General features: G+C 40.9%; 1 protein-coding gene across 1 annotated transcript in view; it reads right to left on the reverse strand.

Moving 5' to 3' along the window:
- Positions 1-8,626: 8,626 nt before the first annotated feature.
- Positions 8,627-16,419, reverse strand: part of HERC4 (HECT and RLD domain containing E3 ubiquitin protein ligase 4) — a gene marked incomplete at its 5' end in the record, with an annotated part of 748,563 nt that continues 740,770 nt past the window's right edge. The window contains 1 exon segment of the mRNA XM_053691837.1: positions 8,627-9,998. Coding sequence (XP_053547812.1) covers positions 9,790-9,998 — 209 coding nt within the window.

Consider the following 16,419-nt stretch of genomic DNA (forward strand, 5'->3'; position numbering starts at 1 on the left):
ACGTCACACGCCAACTTGTCGGCTCCAGCGCTGCCGCTCTCATCTGCCTTGCTCTCCGCCTCAAGCCGTAAGCTCTCTCTCCCGCTTGCCGAGACATTTGCTTACTCTCCAGGTACTTACATTACCTACAAGCTTTGTTATTTGCTGGTACAGCTCCTCAGTATCTTGTTCTATTGTAATTTACATGTGCACCTGTTATAATTATTTTGGCTTAGAACTCGCCACCCTATGTTATCTTCTTGTGTTAACACTATATACCCTCTGGTAGTTGTCACGGTCTTTCTGCTGTATATTCAGTATTTACTTACACGTGACAGCCATAGAAACACCGTAACCTATATTACCATCTAAGAATATGCTAAGTTTATACTTGGGTTCTGACATTACTTTATTTAGTAATTAATGTCTTTACCCAGTTTAAACCTTGCAACAAAATATACTCTCAGCAGTTGTGATTCACAAAATGTATTGTTTACTCCAACAAAGTATCTCTGACCTTACATTAGGCTACACAATACTTTATATAGAGCTGTACTTAGGCTGCACAATACTTTATATAGAGCTGTACTTAGTCTGTACAATACTTTATATAGAGCTGTACTTAGGCTGTACAATACTTTATAGAGCTGTAACCCTAACCCTAATAACCCTAAACCATAATAACCCTAACCCAAACCCTAATAACCCTAACCCCTAACCCTTAATAACCCTAACCCTTTTATTAAGGCCTACCTATATATAGCCTACAGCAGGTGGGCCTTCCTTTGCTTGCCACATCCATGGTTTCTATTTGTGTCTAACCTTTATAGTGGTTCCTATCCCAATATTTAGTGTTTTTGACAATATTTAAAGGGACAGTCTAGTCCAAAATAAACTTTCATGATTCAGATAGGGCATGCAATTTTAAACAACTTTCCCATTTACTTTTATCACCAATTTTGCTTTCTTCTTTTGGTATTCTTAGTTGAAAACTAAACCTAGGAGGTACATATGCTAATTTCTTAGACCTTGAAGGCTGCCTCTAATCTTAAAGCTAGATGGTGTTAGTGCATGTGTGTCATATAGATAACATTGAGCTTAAGCACATGAAGTTACCTAGGAGTGAGCACTTATTGGCTAAAATGCAAATCTGTCGAAAGAGCTGAAATAAGGGGCAATCTGCAGAGGCTTAGATACAAGGTAATCACAGAGGTAAAAAGTATATTAATATAACTGAGATAAGGGGCAGTCTGCAAAGGCTTAGATACAAGGTAATCACAGAGGTAAAAAGTATATTAATATAACTGAGATATGGGCAGTCTGCAGAGGCTTAGATACAAGATAATCACAGAGGTAAAACGTATATTAATATAACTGAGATAAGGGGCAGCCTGCAGAGGCTTAGATACAGGGTAATCACAGAGGTAAAAAGTATATTAAATATAACTGAGATAAGGGGCAGTCTGCAGAGGCTTAGATACAGGGTAAGCACAGAGGTAAAAAAGTATATTAATATAACTGAGATAAGGAGCAGTCTGCAGAGGCTTAGATACAGGGTAATCACAGAGGTAAAACGTATATTAATATAACTGAGATAAGGGGCAGCCTGCAGAGGCTTAGATACAGGGTAATCACAGAGGTAAAAAGTATATTAAATATAACTGAGATAAGGGGCAGTCTGCAGAGGCTTAGATACAGGGTAAGCACAGAGGTAAAAAAGTATATTAATATAACTGAGATAAGGAGCAGTCTGCAGAGGCTTAGATACAGGGTAATCACAGAGGTAAAACGTATATTAATATAACTGAGATAAGGGGGCAGTCTGCAGTGGCTTAGATACAAGGTAATCACAGAGGTAAAAGTATATTAATATAACTGAGATAAGGGGGCAGTCTGCAGAGGCTTAGATACAGGGTAATCACAGAGGTAAAAAGTATATTAATATAACTGAGATAAGGAGCAGTCTGCAGAGGCTTAGATACAGGGTAATCACAGAGGTAAACAAGTATATTAATATAACTGAGATAAGGAGCAATCTGCAGAGGCTTAGATACAGGGTAATCACAGAGGTAAAACGTATATTAATATAACTGAAATAAGGGGGCAGTCTGCAGTGGCTTAGATACAAGGTAATCACAGAGGTAAAAGTATATTAATATAACTGAGATAAGGGGGCAGTCTGCAGAGGGTTAGATACAAGATAATCACAGAGGTAAAAAGTATATTAATATAACAGTGTTGGTTATGCAAAACTAGGGAATGGGTAATAAAGGGTGTGACGTACCAAGGTTATCCAACCCTGCGCCAGTCACTTATTTGGCACAGAAAGGGTTATCAGCCCCCTTTTTCTCCTGTTAAGTGTGGTCAGTCCACGGGTCATCATTACTTCTGGGATATTATCTCCTCCCCCACAGGAAGTGCAAGAGGATTCACCCAGCAGAGCTGCTATATAGCTCCTCCCCTCTACGTCACCCCCAGTCATTCTCTTGCACCCAACGAATAGATAGGATGTGTGAGAGGACTGTGGTGATTTTAATTAGTTTATTACCTTCAATCAAAAGTTTGTTATTTTATAATAGCACCGGAGTGTGTTATTCATTCTCTGGTAGAATTTGAAGAAGAATCTACCTGAGTTTTTTCTATGATTTTAGCCGGAGTAGTTAAGATCATATTGCTGTTTCTCGGCCATCTGAGGAGAGGTAAACTTCAGATCAGGGGACAGCGGGCAGATTAATCTGCAAAGAGGTATGTAGCAGTTTATTATTTTCTGACATGGAATTGATGAGAAAATCCTGCCATACCGTTATAATGTAAACTCAGCCTTAAATGCAGTAGATGTAGCTGGTATCAGGCTGTCATGTATGTATATTTTACACTTCAGTATTCTGGGGAATGGTACTTCACTGGATTTATACTGTATGCATAGACTTAACCTAATTTGCAGGGACTTGCAATAGGTTTTAAATAACAATTAATTTATTGAGGTTAAACGTTTTTTTGCTGGCATGTAAAATCGTTTATTTCTCTGAGGTACTGGGTGAAAAAATGTTTTGGGCACTATTTTTTCCACTTGGCAATAGTTTTGTTTAAATTAAAGCAGTTTACTGATCTCTCTCACTGTTATGTGTGAGGGGGAGGGGCCATTTTTGGCGCTTTTACTACGCATCAAAAAACTCAGTCAGAAGTTCATTTTCTTCCTGCATGATCCGGTTCATCTCTACAGAACTCAGGGATCTCCAAAGCTTGTTTTGAGGGAGGTAATCATTCACAGCAGAGCTGTGAAGATTGTAGTTGACTGTGATAAAAAACGTTTATTTGTGTATTTTTTCTGCTGTCAGGGTTAGTTATCCTTTGCTAATGGGAACAATCCTTTGCTAAAATTGTATATTTCTTACAAAGATTTGATGCTATAACTTATTTATTTTCAACTGTCATAATTTTTTCTGTGCTTCTTATAGGCACAGTTCGTTTTCATATTATTGTAAATTACTTGAAAAGCATTTCCAAGTTGCTAGTTTATTGCTAGTGTGTTAAACATGTCTGATTCAGAGGAAGATACATGTGCTATATGTGCTAATGCCAAAGTGGAGCCCAATAGAAATTTATGTACTAATTGTATTGATGTTACTTTAAATAAAAGTCAATCTGTACAAACTGAACATATTTCACCTAACAACGAGGGGAGAGTTATGCCGACTAACTCGCCTCACGTGTCAGTACCTGCATCTCCCGCTCGGGAGGTGCGTGATATTGTAGCGCTGAGTACATCTGGGCGGCCATTTCAAATCACATTACAGGATATGGCTACTGTTATGACTGAAGTTTTGGCTAAATTACCAGAACTTAGAGGCAAGCGTGATCACTCTGGGGTGAGAACAGAGTGCGCTGATAATATTAGGGCCATGTCAGACACTGCGTCACAGGTGGCAGAACATGAGGACGGAGAACTTCATTCTGTGGGTGACGGTTCTGATCCAAACAGACTGGATTCAGATATTTCAAATTTTAAATTTAAGCTGGAAAACATCCGTGTATTACTAGGGGAGGTGTTAGCGGCTCTGAATGATTGTAACACAGTTGCAATACCAGAGAAAATGTGTAGGTTGGATAAATATTTTGCGGTACCGGCGAGTACTGATGTTTTTCCTATACCTAAGAGACTTACTGAAATTGTTACTAAGGAGTGGGATAGGCCCGGTGTGCCGTTCTCACCTCCTCCGATATTTAGAAAAATGTTTCCAATAGACGCCACCACACGGGACTTATGGCAAACGGTCCCTAAGGTGGAGGGAGCAGTTTCTACTTTAGCTAAGCGTACCACTATCCCGGTGGAGGATAGCTGTGCTTTTTCAGATCCAATGGATAAAAAATTAGAGGGTTACCTTAAGAAAATGTTTGTTCAACAAGGTTTTATATTGCAACCTCTTGCATGTATTGCGCCTGTCACGGCTGCAGCAGCATTTTGGTTTGAGTCTCTGGAAGAGACACTTGAATCATCTACACTAGATGAGATTACACACAAACTTAAAGCCCTTAAGTTAGCTAACTCATTTATTTCAGATGCCGTAGTACATTTAACTAAACTTACGGCTAAGAATTCCGGATTTGCCATTCAGGCACGCAGAGCACTGTGGCTAAAATCCTGGTCAGCTGATGTTACTTCTAAATCTAAATTGCTTAATATACCTTTCAAAGGGCAGACCTTATTCGGGCCTGGGTTGAAAGAGATTATCGCTGACATTACAGGAGGTAAAGGCCATGCCCTGCCTCAGGACAAAGCCAAACCTAGGGCTAGACAGTCTAATTTTCGTTCCTTTTGTAATTTCAAAGCAGGAACAGCATCAACTTCCTCTGCACCAAAACAGGAAGGAGCTGTTGCTCGCTACAGACAAGGCTGGAAACCTAACCAGTCCTGGAACAAGGGCAAGCAGGCCAGGAAACCTGCTGCTGCCCCTAAGACAGCATGAATCAAGGGCCCCCGATCCGGGACCGGATCTAGTAGGGGGCAGACTTTCTCTCTTCGCCCAGGCTTGGGCAAGAGATGTTCAGGATCCCTGGGCGTTAGAGATCATATCTCAGGTATACCTTCTGGACTTCAAATCCTCTCCCCCAAGAGGGAGATTTCATCTGTCAAGGTTGTCAACAAACCAAATAAAGAAAGAAGCGTTCCTACGCTGCGTACAAGATCTTTTATTAATGGGAGTGATCCATCCAGTTCCGCGGTCGGAACAAGGACAAGGGTTTTACTCAAATCTGTTTGTAGTTCCCAAAAAAGAGGGAACTTTCAGGCCAATCTTGGATTTAAAGATCCTAAACAAATTCCTAAGAGTTCCATCGTTCAAGATGGAAACTATTCGAACAATTTTGCCCATGATCCAAGAGGGTCAGTACATGACCACAGTGGATTTAAAGGATGCTTACCTTCACATACCGATTCACAGAAATCATTACCGGTATCTAAGGTTTGCCTTTCTAGACAGGCATTACCAGTTTGTAGCTCTTCCATTCGGATTGGCTACCGCTCCAAGAATCTTCACAAAGGTTCTGGGTACTCTTCTGGCGGTACTAAGACCGCAAGGAATTTCGGTAGCTCCGTACCTAGACGACATTCTGATACAAGCTTCAAGCTTTCAAACTGCCAAGTCTCATACAGAGTTAGTACTGGCATTTCTAAGGTCGCATGGATGGAAGGTGAACGAAAAGAAGAGTTCTCTCTTTCCACTCACAAGAGTTCCCTTCTTGGGGACTCTGATAGATTCTGTAGAAATGAAGATTTACCTGACAGAAGACAGGTTAACAAAGCTTCAAAATGCATGCCGTGTCCTTCATTCCATTCAACACCCGTCAGTAGCTCAATGCATGGAGGTGATCGGCTTAATGGTAGCGGCAATGGACATAGTACCTTTTGCACGCCTACATCTCAGACCGCTGCAATTGTGCATGCTAAGTCAGTGGAATGGGGATTACTCAGATTTGTCCCCTACTCTGAATCTGAATCAAGAGACCAGAAATTCTCTTCTATGGTGGCTTTATCGGCCACACCTGTCCAGGGGGATGCCATTCAGCAGGCCAGACTGGACAATTGTAACAACAGACGCCAGCCTACTAGGTTGGGGCGCTGTCTGGAATTCTCTGAAGGCTCAGGGACTATGGAATCAGGAGGAGAGTCTCCTTCCAATAAACATTCTGGAATTGAGAGCAGTTCTCAATGCCCTTCTGGCTTGGCCCCAGTTAACAACTCGGGGGTTCATCAGGTTTCAGTCGGACAACATCACGACTGTAGCTTACATCAACCATCAGGGAGGGACAAGAAGCTCCCTAGCAATGATGGAAGTATCAAAGATAATTCGCTGGGCAGAGTCTCACTCTTGCCACCTGTCTGCAATCCACATCCCGGGAGTGGAAAACTGGGAGGCGGATTTCTTAAGTCGTCAGACTTTTCATCCGGGGGAGTGGGAACTTCATCCGGAGGTCTTTGCCCAGATACTTCGACGTTGGGGCAAACCAGAGATAGATCTCATGGCGTCTCGTCAGAACGCCAAGCTTCCTCGCTACGGGTCCAGATCCAGGGATCCGGGAGCGGTTCTGATAGATGCTTTGACAGCACCTTGGACCTTCGGGATGGCTTATGTGTTTCCACCCTTCCCGATGCTTCCTCGATTGATTGCCAGAATCAAACAGGAGAGAGCATCAGTGATTCTAATAGCACCTGCATGGCCACGCAGGACTTGGTATGCAGATCTAGTGGATATGTCATCCTGTCCGCCTTGGTCTCTACCTCTGAAACAGGACCTTCTGATCCAGGGTCCATTCAAACATCAAAATCTAACTTCTCTGAAGCTGACTGCTTGGAAATTGAACGCTTGATTTTATCAAAACGTGGGTTTTCTGAGCCAGTTATTGATACCTTAATACAGGCTAGGAAGCCTGTTACCAGAAGGATTTACCATAAAATATGGCGTAAATACTTATATTGGTGCGAATCCAAGAGTTACTCATGGAGTAAGGTTAGGATTCCAAGGATATTGTCTTTTCTACAAGAAGGTTTAGAAAAGGGGTTATCCGCTAGTTCTTTAAAGGGACAGATTTCAGCTCTGTCCATTCTTTTACACAAACGTCTGTCAGAAGTTCTGGACGTTCAAGCTTTTTGTCAGGCTTTAGCTAGGATCAAGCCTGTGTTTAAAACTGTTGCTCCGCCATGGAGTTTGAACTTAGTTCTTAATGTTTTACAGGGTGTTCCGTTTGAACCCCTTCATTCCATTGATATCAAGTTGTTATCTTGGAAAGTTCTGTTTTTAATGGCTATTTCCTCGGCTCGAAGAGTCTCTGAGTTATCTGCCTTACATTGTGATTCTCCTTATCTGATTTTTCATTCAGACAAGGTAGTTCTGCGTACTAAACCTGGGTTCCTACCTAAGGTGGTCACTAACAGGAATATCAATCAAGAGATTGTTGTTCCATCTTTGTGTCCTAATCCTTCCTCGAAGAAGGAACGTCTGCTACACAATCTAGATGTAGTCCGTGCCCTGAAATTTTATCTACAGGCAACTAAGGATTTTCGTCAAACGTCTTCCCTGTTTGTCGTTTATTCTGGTCAGAGGAGAGGTCAAAAAGCTTCGGCTACCTCTCTCTCTTTTTGGCTTCGTAGCATAATACGATTAGCCTATGAGACTGCTGGACAGCAGCCTCCTGAAAGAATTACAGCTCATTCTACTAGAGCTGTGGCTTCCACTTGGGCCTTTAAGAATGAGGCTTCTGTTGAACAGATTTGCAAGGCTGCAACTTGGTCTTCTCTTCATACTTTTTCCAATTTTTACAAATTTGACACTTTTGCTTCTTCGGAGGCTGTTTTTGGGAGAAAGGTTCTTCAGGCAGTGGTTCCCTCCGTATAAAGAGCCTGCCTGTCCCTCCAGTCATCCGTGTACTTTTGCTTTGGTATTGGTATCCCAGAAGTAATGATGACCCGTGGACTGACCACACTTAACAGGAGAAAACAAAATTTATGCTTACCTGATAAATTCATTTCTCCTGTAGTGTGGTCAGTCCACAGCCCGCCCTGTTTTTTATGGCAGGCTAAAAAATTTTTTGGATTATACTCCAGTCACCACTACACCCTTGGGCTTCTCCTTTCTCGTTGGTCCTTTGGTCGAATGACTGGAGGTGACGTAGAGGGGAGGAGCTATATAGCAGCTCTGCTGGGTGAATCCTCTTGCACTTCCTGTGGGGGAGGAGATAATATCCCAGAAGTAATGATGACCCGTGGACTGACCACACTACAGGAGAAATGAATTTATCAGGTAAGCATAAATTTTGTTTTCTGTCACCAATAGGTCACAATCTAGCCACACCAGGCAAGCTTGTGATTCAGTTTAGTGGGTGCAAGGTTTAACCACACTCCCTAGTCTGTACTAGACATAAGAGAAATGCCCAAAACTCCCTTTTAATGCCACCCACACTAAACCAACAATCCTATAGCTCCAATACTGCCACAACTTAAAATTTATTAAAGGGAAAATCCTAAGAAAAAACCCAGACGTTACACATTAACTCTCTAAATACAATTTAGCAGAAAATAACCTAAATTAAACAGTTCTAATATTCCAGTCTCTTTCAGTAACGTGGTTCAATTATTAGACAAAGGCCAAACTTAATAAAGGAATTATTTATTATGCCAAAAATATTATGCACAATGCATTATTAATAAAAAGTTGTTACAAATAAAATTACACACGCAAACAGTGTTTTAAAATAAAAAGGAGAAAGACAGAATTGAATACTTTCCTAGCTTCAAGCTCTGTGCCAGGGGCTGGCATGAAAATGATGGCTCCTTACTTCTGTAAAGTAGCTCCCCTTGTAAGAATGAACACCTTATTGTTAAAAACATAAGATTCTTATACCATTTTCCAGAGATCAGGTTGCCTGACCACACCCTCCTGGGCGGGCTAAGAAACCCCCCTGTCTTTATGCCCTTCAATAGACTAAGTTCTTGCCTGAAATTATACAATCCATTATAATTTCTGCTAGGTAACTATTTCTATATTTACATATCGGGAACCTCTTAGTTTCATTGGGAGAATCGGTTTGATATCAAATATGCCATAGGTTGTCATATTTACCTTCATTTAAGGTTATAACAGGTTTAACACACATATGTACATAATATACCAATGTCCTTTCAGTGACCTGGTCAGTTTTTGTGATGGAGGCCCTGTTTTGCATCATGCATTCTATTGACAGCCTAAGCCATAAACCCTTTCCTGTGTATTTTCTGAAACTAAGAGCTTAAGTGGCTTTATGACTCAATGCATACACAATAACATTTGGTGGGGCTATTTAGGAGGCTCCTGGCACTTCAAAGAAAACACAAGTCACAATTCTTATTGAAAAACAAATAACTGTTTTGAGTTCAAGCTACACAGAATTAACCCCTTCTTAGCTAAATCCCGAGGTTTTCGTGACAAAGGGATTATCTATCTTTTTAAACAACAAAAATTCTGGTGTTGACTGTCCCTTTAAGAATATCAATTTCTAAAAACAATTTTATTGATTTAGAGGGACATTTACAAAATAAAAATAATACACCCTGTATTTACCAGATACTCAATAGTGTAAAAATCTTTTATTATAATTTTGCATAATGAATAGTATTTTGTCTATTGTAAAACATACATTGCTCAGAGACCATAAGTATATAAATAGATCAGAAATTTCAAACCTTTGTATTGTCTGTAGCAAATTCCTTTACATAAAATAGCTGTAATTTATTGTATTACATCACTGAGTAACAAACAATCTCTGGTAGATAGCAGCTTAAACAAGACTGAAGCCTTCATAGTGATCTATGGCTTGTATTAATTTGGATCGTAAAGTTTCTTTGCTGGTGTACTTGGGAAGATCCATTAAGTTGAAGCAAGTGTGAGCCACTGGAAGAAACTCATCTCCCCCTCCTGTGGGTTGAATTATAAGTTTTAAACTTTTCATTCCAAGAATGGGAATGCGATCGCTGCCAGTCAAAAACACTGTAAAAAAACATACAATAAAACAAATATTAGTGATCCTGTACAATAGTTTATCAAATCCCCATAGACTTACCATTCTTTAATGTGAAATATCATTTGATAAAGTATTCAACCCTATATTAGTTTCTAAAGAAAAAAACAAGAATTTTTCAACATTACATTAATTTTTGGGTCCAGGCTCACTAGTGCAAATAGCTCCTTTGTGCCCTGTGACAGTATTTTAAACCACTGAGTCTCCGATTTCCTCTTCCATAAAAGGCACCAAAACCACACACAGCCTGTTTAGTTTCCTAATCAAAGACAGAAAAGGGTGGGGCCTAGCAACTGCTACAATGAGACTGGAGCTAAAGACAGAAGAGGGCGGGGTCTAGTGACTGCTACAATGAGACTGGAGCTAAATATAGAAGAGGGTGTGGCCTAGTGAGGGCTACAATGAGACTGGAGCTAAAGATAGAAGAGGGTGTGGCCTAGTGAGGGCTACAATGAGACTGGAGCTAAAGATAGAAGAGGGTGTGGCCTAGTGAGGGCTACAATGAGACTGGAGCTAAAGACAGAAGAGGATGGGGCCTAGTGAGGGCTACAATGAGACTGGAGCTTAAGATAGAAGGGGGGGGGGTGTCCTAGTGAGTGCTACAAGACTGAAGCCAAAGACAGAAGAGGACGGGGCCTTGTGAATGCAACAATGAGACTGTAGCTGAGACTAGGCCCCGTCCATTTCTGTCTTTAGCTCCAGTCTCATTGTAGCCCTCACTAGGCCCTACCCTCTTCTGTCTTTAGCTCCAGTCTTATTGTAGCACTCACTAGGCCCCACCCTCTTCTGTCTTTAGCTCCAGTCTCATTGTAGCCCTCACTAGGCCCTACCCTATATATGCTGTAGACAGGAAACTCTAATAGCAGGCAGGATATTTAGATATGCTGTAGACAGGAAACTCTAATAGCAGGCAGGATATGTAGATATGCTGTAGACAGTAAACTAATAGCAGGCAGGATACATAGATATGCTGTAGACAGTAAACTGTAATAGCAGGCAGGATACATAGATATGCTGTAGGCAGGAAACTATGTAATAGCAGGCAGGATACGTAGATATGCTGTAGACAGTAAACTCTGTAATAGCAGGCAGGATATGTAGATATGCTGTAGACAGGAAAATATGTAATAGCAGGCAGGATACGTAGATATGCTGTAGACAGGAAACTAATAGCAGGCAGGATATGTAGATATGCTGTAGACAGTAAACTAATAGCAGGCAGGATAGGTAGATATGCTGTAGACAGTAAACTAATAGCAGGCAGGATATGTAGATATGCTGTAGACAGTAAACTGTAATAGCAGGCAGGATATGTAGATATGCTGTAGACAGGAAACTCTGCAGTAGCAGGCAGGATACGTAGATATGCTGTAGGCAGGAAACTATGTAATAGCAGGCAGGATACGTAGATATGCTGTAGACAGGAAACTAATAGCAGGCAGGATATGTAGATATGCTGTAGACAGTAAACTAATAGCAGGCAGGATACGTAGATATGCTGTAGACAGGAAACTAATAGCAGGCAGGATATGTAGATATGCTGTAGACAGTAAACTAATAGCAGACAGGATACGTAGATATGCTGTAGGCAGGAAACTCTGAAGTAGAAAGCAGGATACATAGACATGCTGTAGACAGGAAACTCTGCAGTAACAGGCAGGATATGTAGTGATGTTGTAGACAGAAAACTCTGCAGTAACAGGCAGGATACGTAGTGATGTTGTAGACAGAAAACTCTGCAGTAACAGGCAGGATACGTAGTGATGTTGTAGACAGAAAACTCTGCAGTAACAGGCAGGATACGTAGTGATGTTGTAGACAGAAAACTCTGCAGTAACAGGCAGGATATGTAGTGATGTTGTAGACAGAAAACTCTGCAGTAACAGGCAGGATACGTAGTGATGTTGTAGACAGAAAACTCTGCAGTAACAGGCAGGATACGTAGTGATGTTGTAGACAGAAAACTCTGCAGTAACAGGCAGGATACGTAGTGATGTTGTAGACAGAAAACTCTGCAGTTGCAGGCAGGATACGTAGTGATGTTGTAGACCGAAAAATCTGCAGTAACAGGCAGGATACGTAGTGATGTTGTAGACAGAAAACTCTGCAGTAACAGGCAGGATACGTAGTGATGTTGTAGACAGAAAACTCTGCAGTAACAGGCAGGATACGTAGTGATGTTGTAGACAGAAAACTCTGCAGTTGCAGGCAGGATACGTAGTGATGTTGTAGACAGGTAACTCTGTAATAAAAGGCAGGATACGTTGACATGCTGTAGATAGGTAACAGCCAAAGTCAGATGACAGGGAATAAGTCCTGAAACGAAACACAGTGAAAAAAGGGAAAATCCAGAAGAGAAGTCTCAAAATAAAGCAGTAGTCAGTCACCAGGAAATCCAACAAAGCTGCATACAAACAGGAAACTGGAACAGAGGCTGTGATAGAGAACAACACTCAATGTCAAGGCCCAGAACTGAGAGCAAACCTGACTATTATAGTTTGCTGCTGATTAGATGATTTCCTACAGCTGATAGGCAGATGGAGCTAGAGAGCCAACGTTAAATGAACCTTTCCAGGATAAAAGCTGAAGGTCTACACTGTGCTTCAGCTCAAAAGGAGTTTGAAGAACCTTCAAAACCAGATTAAATTTTCAAGGAAGAAAAACTGGATAAATAACTGGTTTAATTCTGATTAGAGTCTGAACAAAGACCTGAAAGTCAGGAATTTTACCAATTTTCTTAAGAAGATCCTTTCTTAGAGGAAACCTCTAAGTCAGGCATGAGGACATCTGCACCAGATACACAAACCAAATACTGGGAGGCCACCCCGGAGCAATCACAATTGCTAACGCTTGTTCCTGCTTGGTTCTGTCTATCACTCTGGATAGCAACAAAAACAGAGGAAACATGAAAAACAGGTTAAACAACCAGGGAACCATTAGGGCATCTATCAGACTCACCCAAGGGTCCCAAGACCTGGCATAATACTGAGGCAGTTTGTGATTTAAAGAGAAGCCATGAGATCTATCTCTCGCAGACCCTCAACGTCTCACAATTTGGTTGAAAACATCCTGATTCAGAGACCATTCCACTGGGTTAAGAGGCTGGTGAGTTGATAAAGTCTGCCTCCCAATTCACACTCGGAATGTGGATGGCAGAAATTATGCAATGATGGTGCTTTGCCCAAATGACGACGCTGGACACTTCCTTCATCGTTAAGGATCTGCATGTTCCTCCCTGTTGATTGACATAGTCCACTGCTGTGACACTGAATCACTGAAATCTCAGAAAAGTTGGTGTCTGAGATGGAGAGCCGTGAAAATTTCATGGAGTTCCAGAATATTTATTGGTTGCCTTCTGAAGAGATCAAACGTCCTGAACTCTTCGAGACCACCAGACCACACCCCAACCTAAAAGGTTGGTATCTGGAGAGATTACTACCCAAACTGGCTGAAAAAAGGATGTTCCCCGAGCCAAGTCTGCCACCAAGTCAGGGACTGTCTTGTGCTATGATTTAACAGAGTCCTCTTAGACAGATACTTGTGGTCCCCATTCCATTGGTGCAGTATCTGCAACTGGAGGGCCTGAAAAAGAAATCTGGCAAATGGAACTGCATCTGAAGCAGCCACCATGTGTCAGGGTACCAGGAACCAGACACAGATGTAAAATGCTAAATTAATCACACCAAAATAACAAACAAAAATTATAACAAGTCCAATAGCCAAATGACAAGCCAGGAGCCAGAGCAGATAGTCAAACGAGCCAGGTCAGGAACCAAAGTAAGCAGTCAGGCGAGCCAGGGTCAGGAATACGAAAATCAGCAAAAGTCAGGAACAGCCACGGATCAGGAACCAGAAGGAACGTCAAACAAGCCAGGTTAAAGGGAAAAACAGGAACACACAGAGAGATCAGAGACAACGCAAAGGCAATGGCAAAAAGAACTAAGGCAGTTAAATAGGGAGTGATGGCATCATAATTCTGGGACTGCAAACCTGTCTTTCTCGGATGATGTTCTCCAGTTTGGCCATAAGAGGGAGCCTGGGAGTAGTGAACAGCGTTACACACTTTGCTACAGGCGATGAAAAAAGACAGGTGAGTCAAAATGGCAGCCAAGATAAAAAGCAACAAATAAGCTCTCAATTAAGATTTTGAGTAGCCTATGACAATTATTTTATTATGCCTGATGAAACGGCTGTTTTAGCTGAGAAACGCATTGCATTTACAAGGGGTATGTTACACTGTTTCAAAACCCCCCTCATTTGTGCACTTTTAATGTTTTTTATTTAACTTGATATTTTTAAACTGGAGTGCCTATTGTCTACTGCTACCGAATATTCCCATGCAGAGTTTTCCATTTGGAGTGAGCTGATTACTGTGGTGCAGTGAGCTGTAGCACTGTGAGTCTCTCCAGAACGCCTCTATCAGCACACTTGTGGTGACACTAGGTACTCACACAATGTTGTAGCACCCAACATATGGTTTTGAATCACATATTGATCTACACATGAAGAGCCCTTTTCTTTCTTCGCCTCTGGATATTGGCGAAGAGGAGCAGCTTGAGTTTGGTGTAGTTCGGATATTCCAAGAGACAGATCCTGTGACCTCCCTAAGCCCAGTCATTCTAATAGAAAAAAACGTCCACCCTATATGACCATAATTTCTTGGACATTTTAGGACTATATATTATCAAGATAAATTGCTGGATCCTATTTGTATTATATCAAGTCATTTCACATTGTCCTATTTTTTTGGGTTAATATATTAGCACCCCTAGAGGAATTAGATTGCTAGGTTTTATTCACATACTGTGAGGAGGAAGTGGGCTTCAGAAGATCCTCGTTCAGCGATGGGTAGATCTGGAAAGTTGTTTAAAATTGTATGCTCTATCCAAATCATGAAAGAAAATGTCATTAATAATTTATTAAACATGTATTTAAAGAGACATGTACTCCTTTATAATCTCTTGCTAATAGCTAAATCTAGATCTATACATAATAATAAAGACACTGCCATTGATAACCTACCTTAAGAGAGCAAATTATTATACAGGCAAGTTGAAAGCATGAGGAAGGAAAACACTAGTTCACAGAAAATTAGACAACAGAATTAACCCCAGCCTCCCTGTGAGAAATTGGAACGGCCACACTTTCAGCAAAATAAATAATTAATGTATATTGCAATAATGTAAGACTTTATGTGCTGTTGAATTGCGCTTTAAGAAGTGCAGCCTATGAGGCATAATACCAACATGCAGCTTTTCATGATACAAACATAAACACATAGGACAGATGAAAAACAACAACGATATAGCTGTTTTGCATGAACGTCAGTCTGAAGCTTTCTATAAAACAAGTCAAATTTGAGGCTCACGACCAAAAGGGAAATGCATGAAATCCATACATTAAGAATCAGGTCACCTTACAAAGACACCTACATTTAGGATTCTGTAGGATTATAAAATAATTGTTATTGAAAATTAGAAGTCAAAATTTATGTTTTTATCAAACATAAATTACATTTTCACAAAATGTCACATACTTTTTCAGCACTATGATCTCACATTTATTTGGATACCTGCACATTAGTGTTTGCTCAGAGGAACAAGCCTCTAAAAGTCTTGACACTAACAACAGAACAAAATAAGTATTGCAGTTGCTAACAGATATGACATCTGCAGCCTTCTATTTAAAATGAGGTCTTATGATATATTTCCATGATGAGGGGAACTAGAAGCAATGCTGTGAGGTACTTGTCATTGTTATCACAATTACATTGCTGCTGGGCAGACAGCACCATTGACCATGTTAAATAAGGACTCTAACATTACTTTATGTATTGTGGGGCGAACAGGGGGGCTATGCCACCTCCATAATTTAGTTTCAAATGCCAACAGTTCCATCAGGTATCCGTTGCCATGGCAAACAGCATTTGATCTCATATCTGAAAACTTTCAATGTGCAAGGGATCACAAGATGGTGCTAGATTATTTCCTAAATTTGTCACAGAGATTCAGTCTCTCATAGGTCAGCATCTCTCAACTAGTGTCTTACAAGGAATAGGTACTTCAAAAGAATAACGTATCTATAGGCAGACTGCCCTCTGCAGAAATAAGGCTAGGATATGAACTCCGGTCAGTTAAAAATGTGGTCTTCTTATGAGGCCTTCTTCCCCATAGCATTTTTTTGAACTCAGCAGTTCATGTAAACATGAATTATCAAATATGCAGCTTGTCAGTGGTTTCATATATCAGCTATAGTAGTGCTTACAGCAGGTTTATCATAGGAGAAGCAGAAGGCAGAAATTAATATTCCAGATCATTAGAATTCTAAGGCAAATTGGGGGGGTGGAGCCTAGCCATGCAGGAACATGGACACGTAGAACGCTAGCTCCGA

Source organism: Bombina bombina, chromosome 9 (assembly GCF_027579735.1).
Source record: "Bombina bombina isolate aBomBom1 chromosome 9, aBomBom1.pri, whole genome shotgun sequence".
Lineage (NCBI taxonomy): Eukaryota > Metazoa > Chordata > Amphibia > Anura > Bombinatoridae > Bombina > Bombina bombina.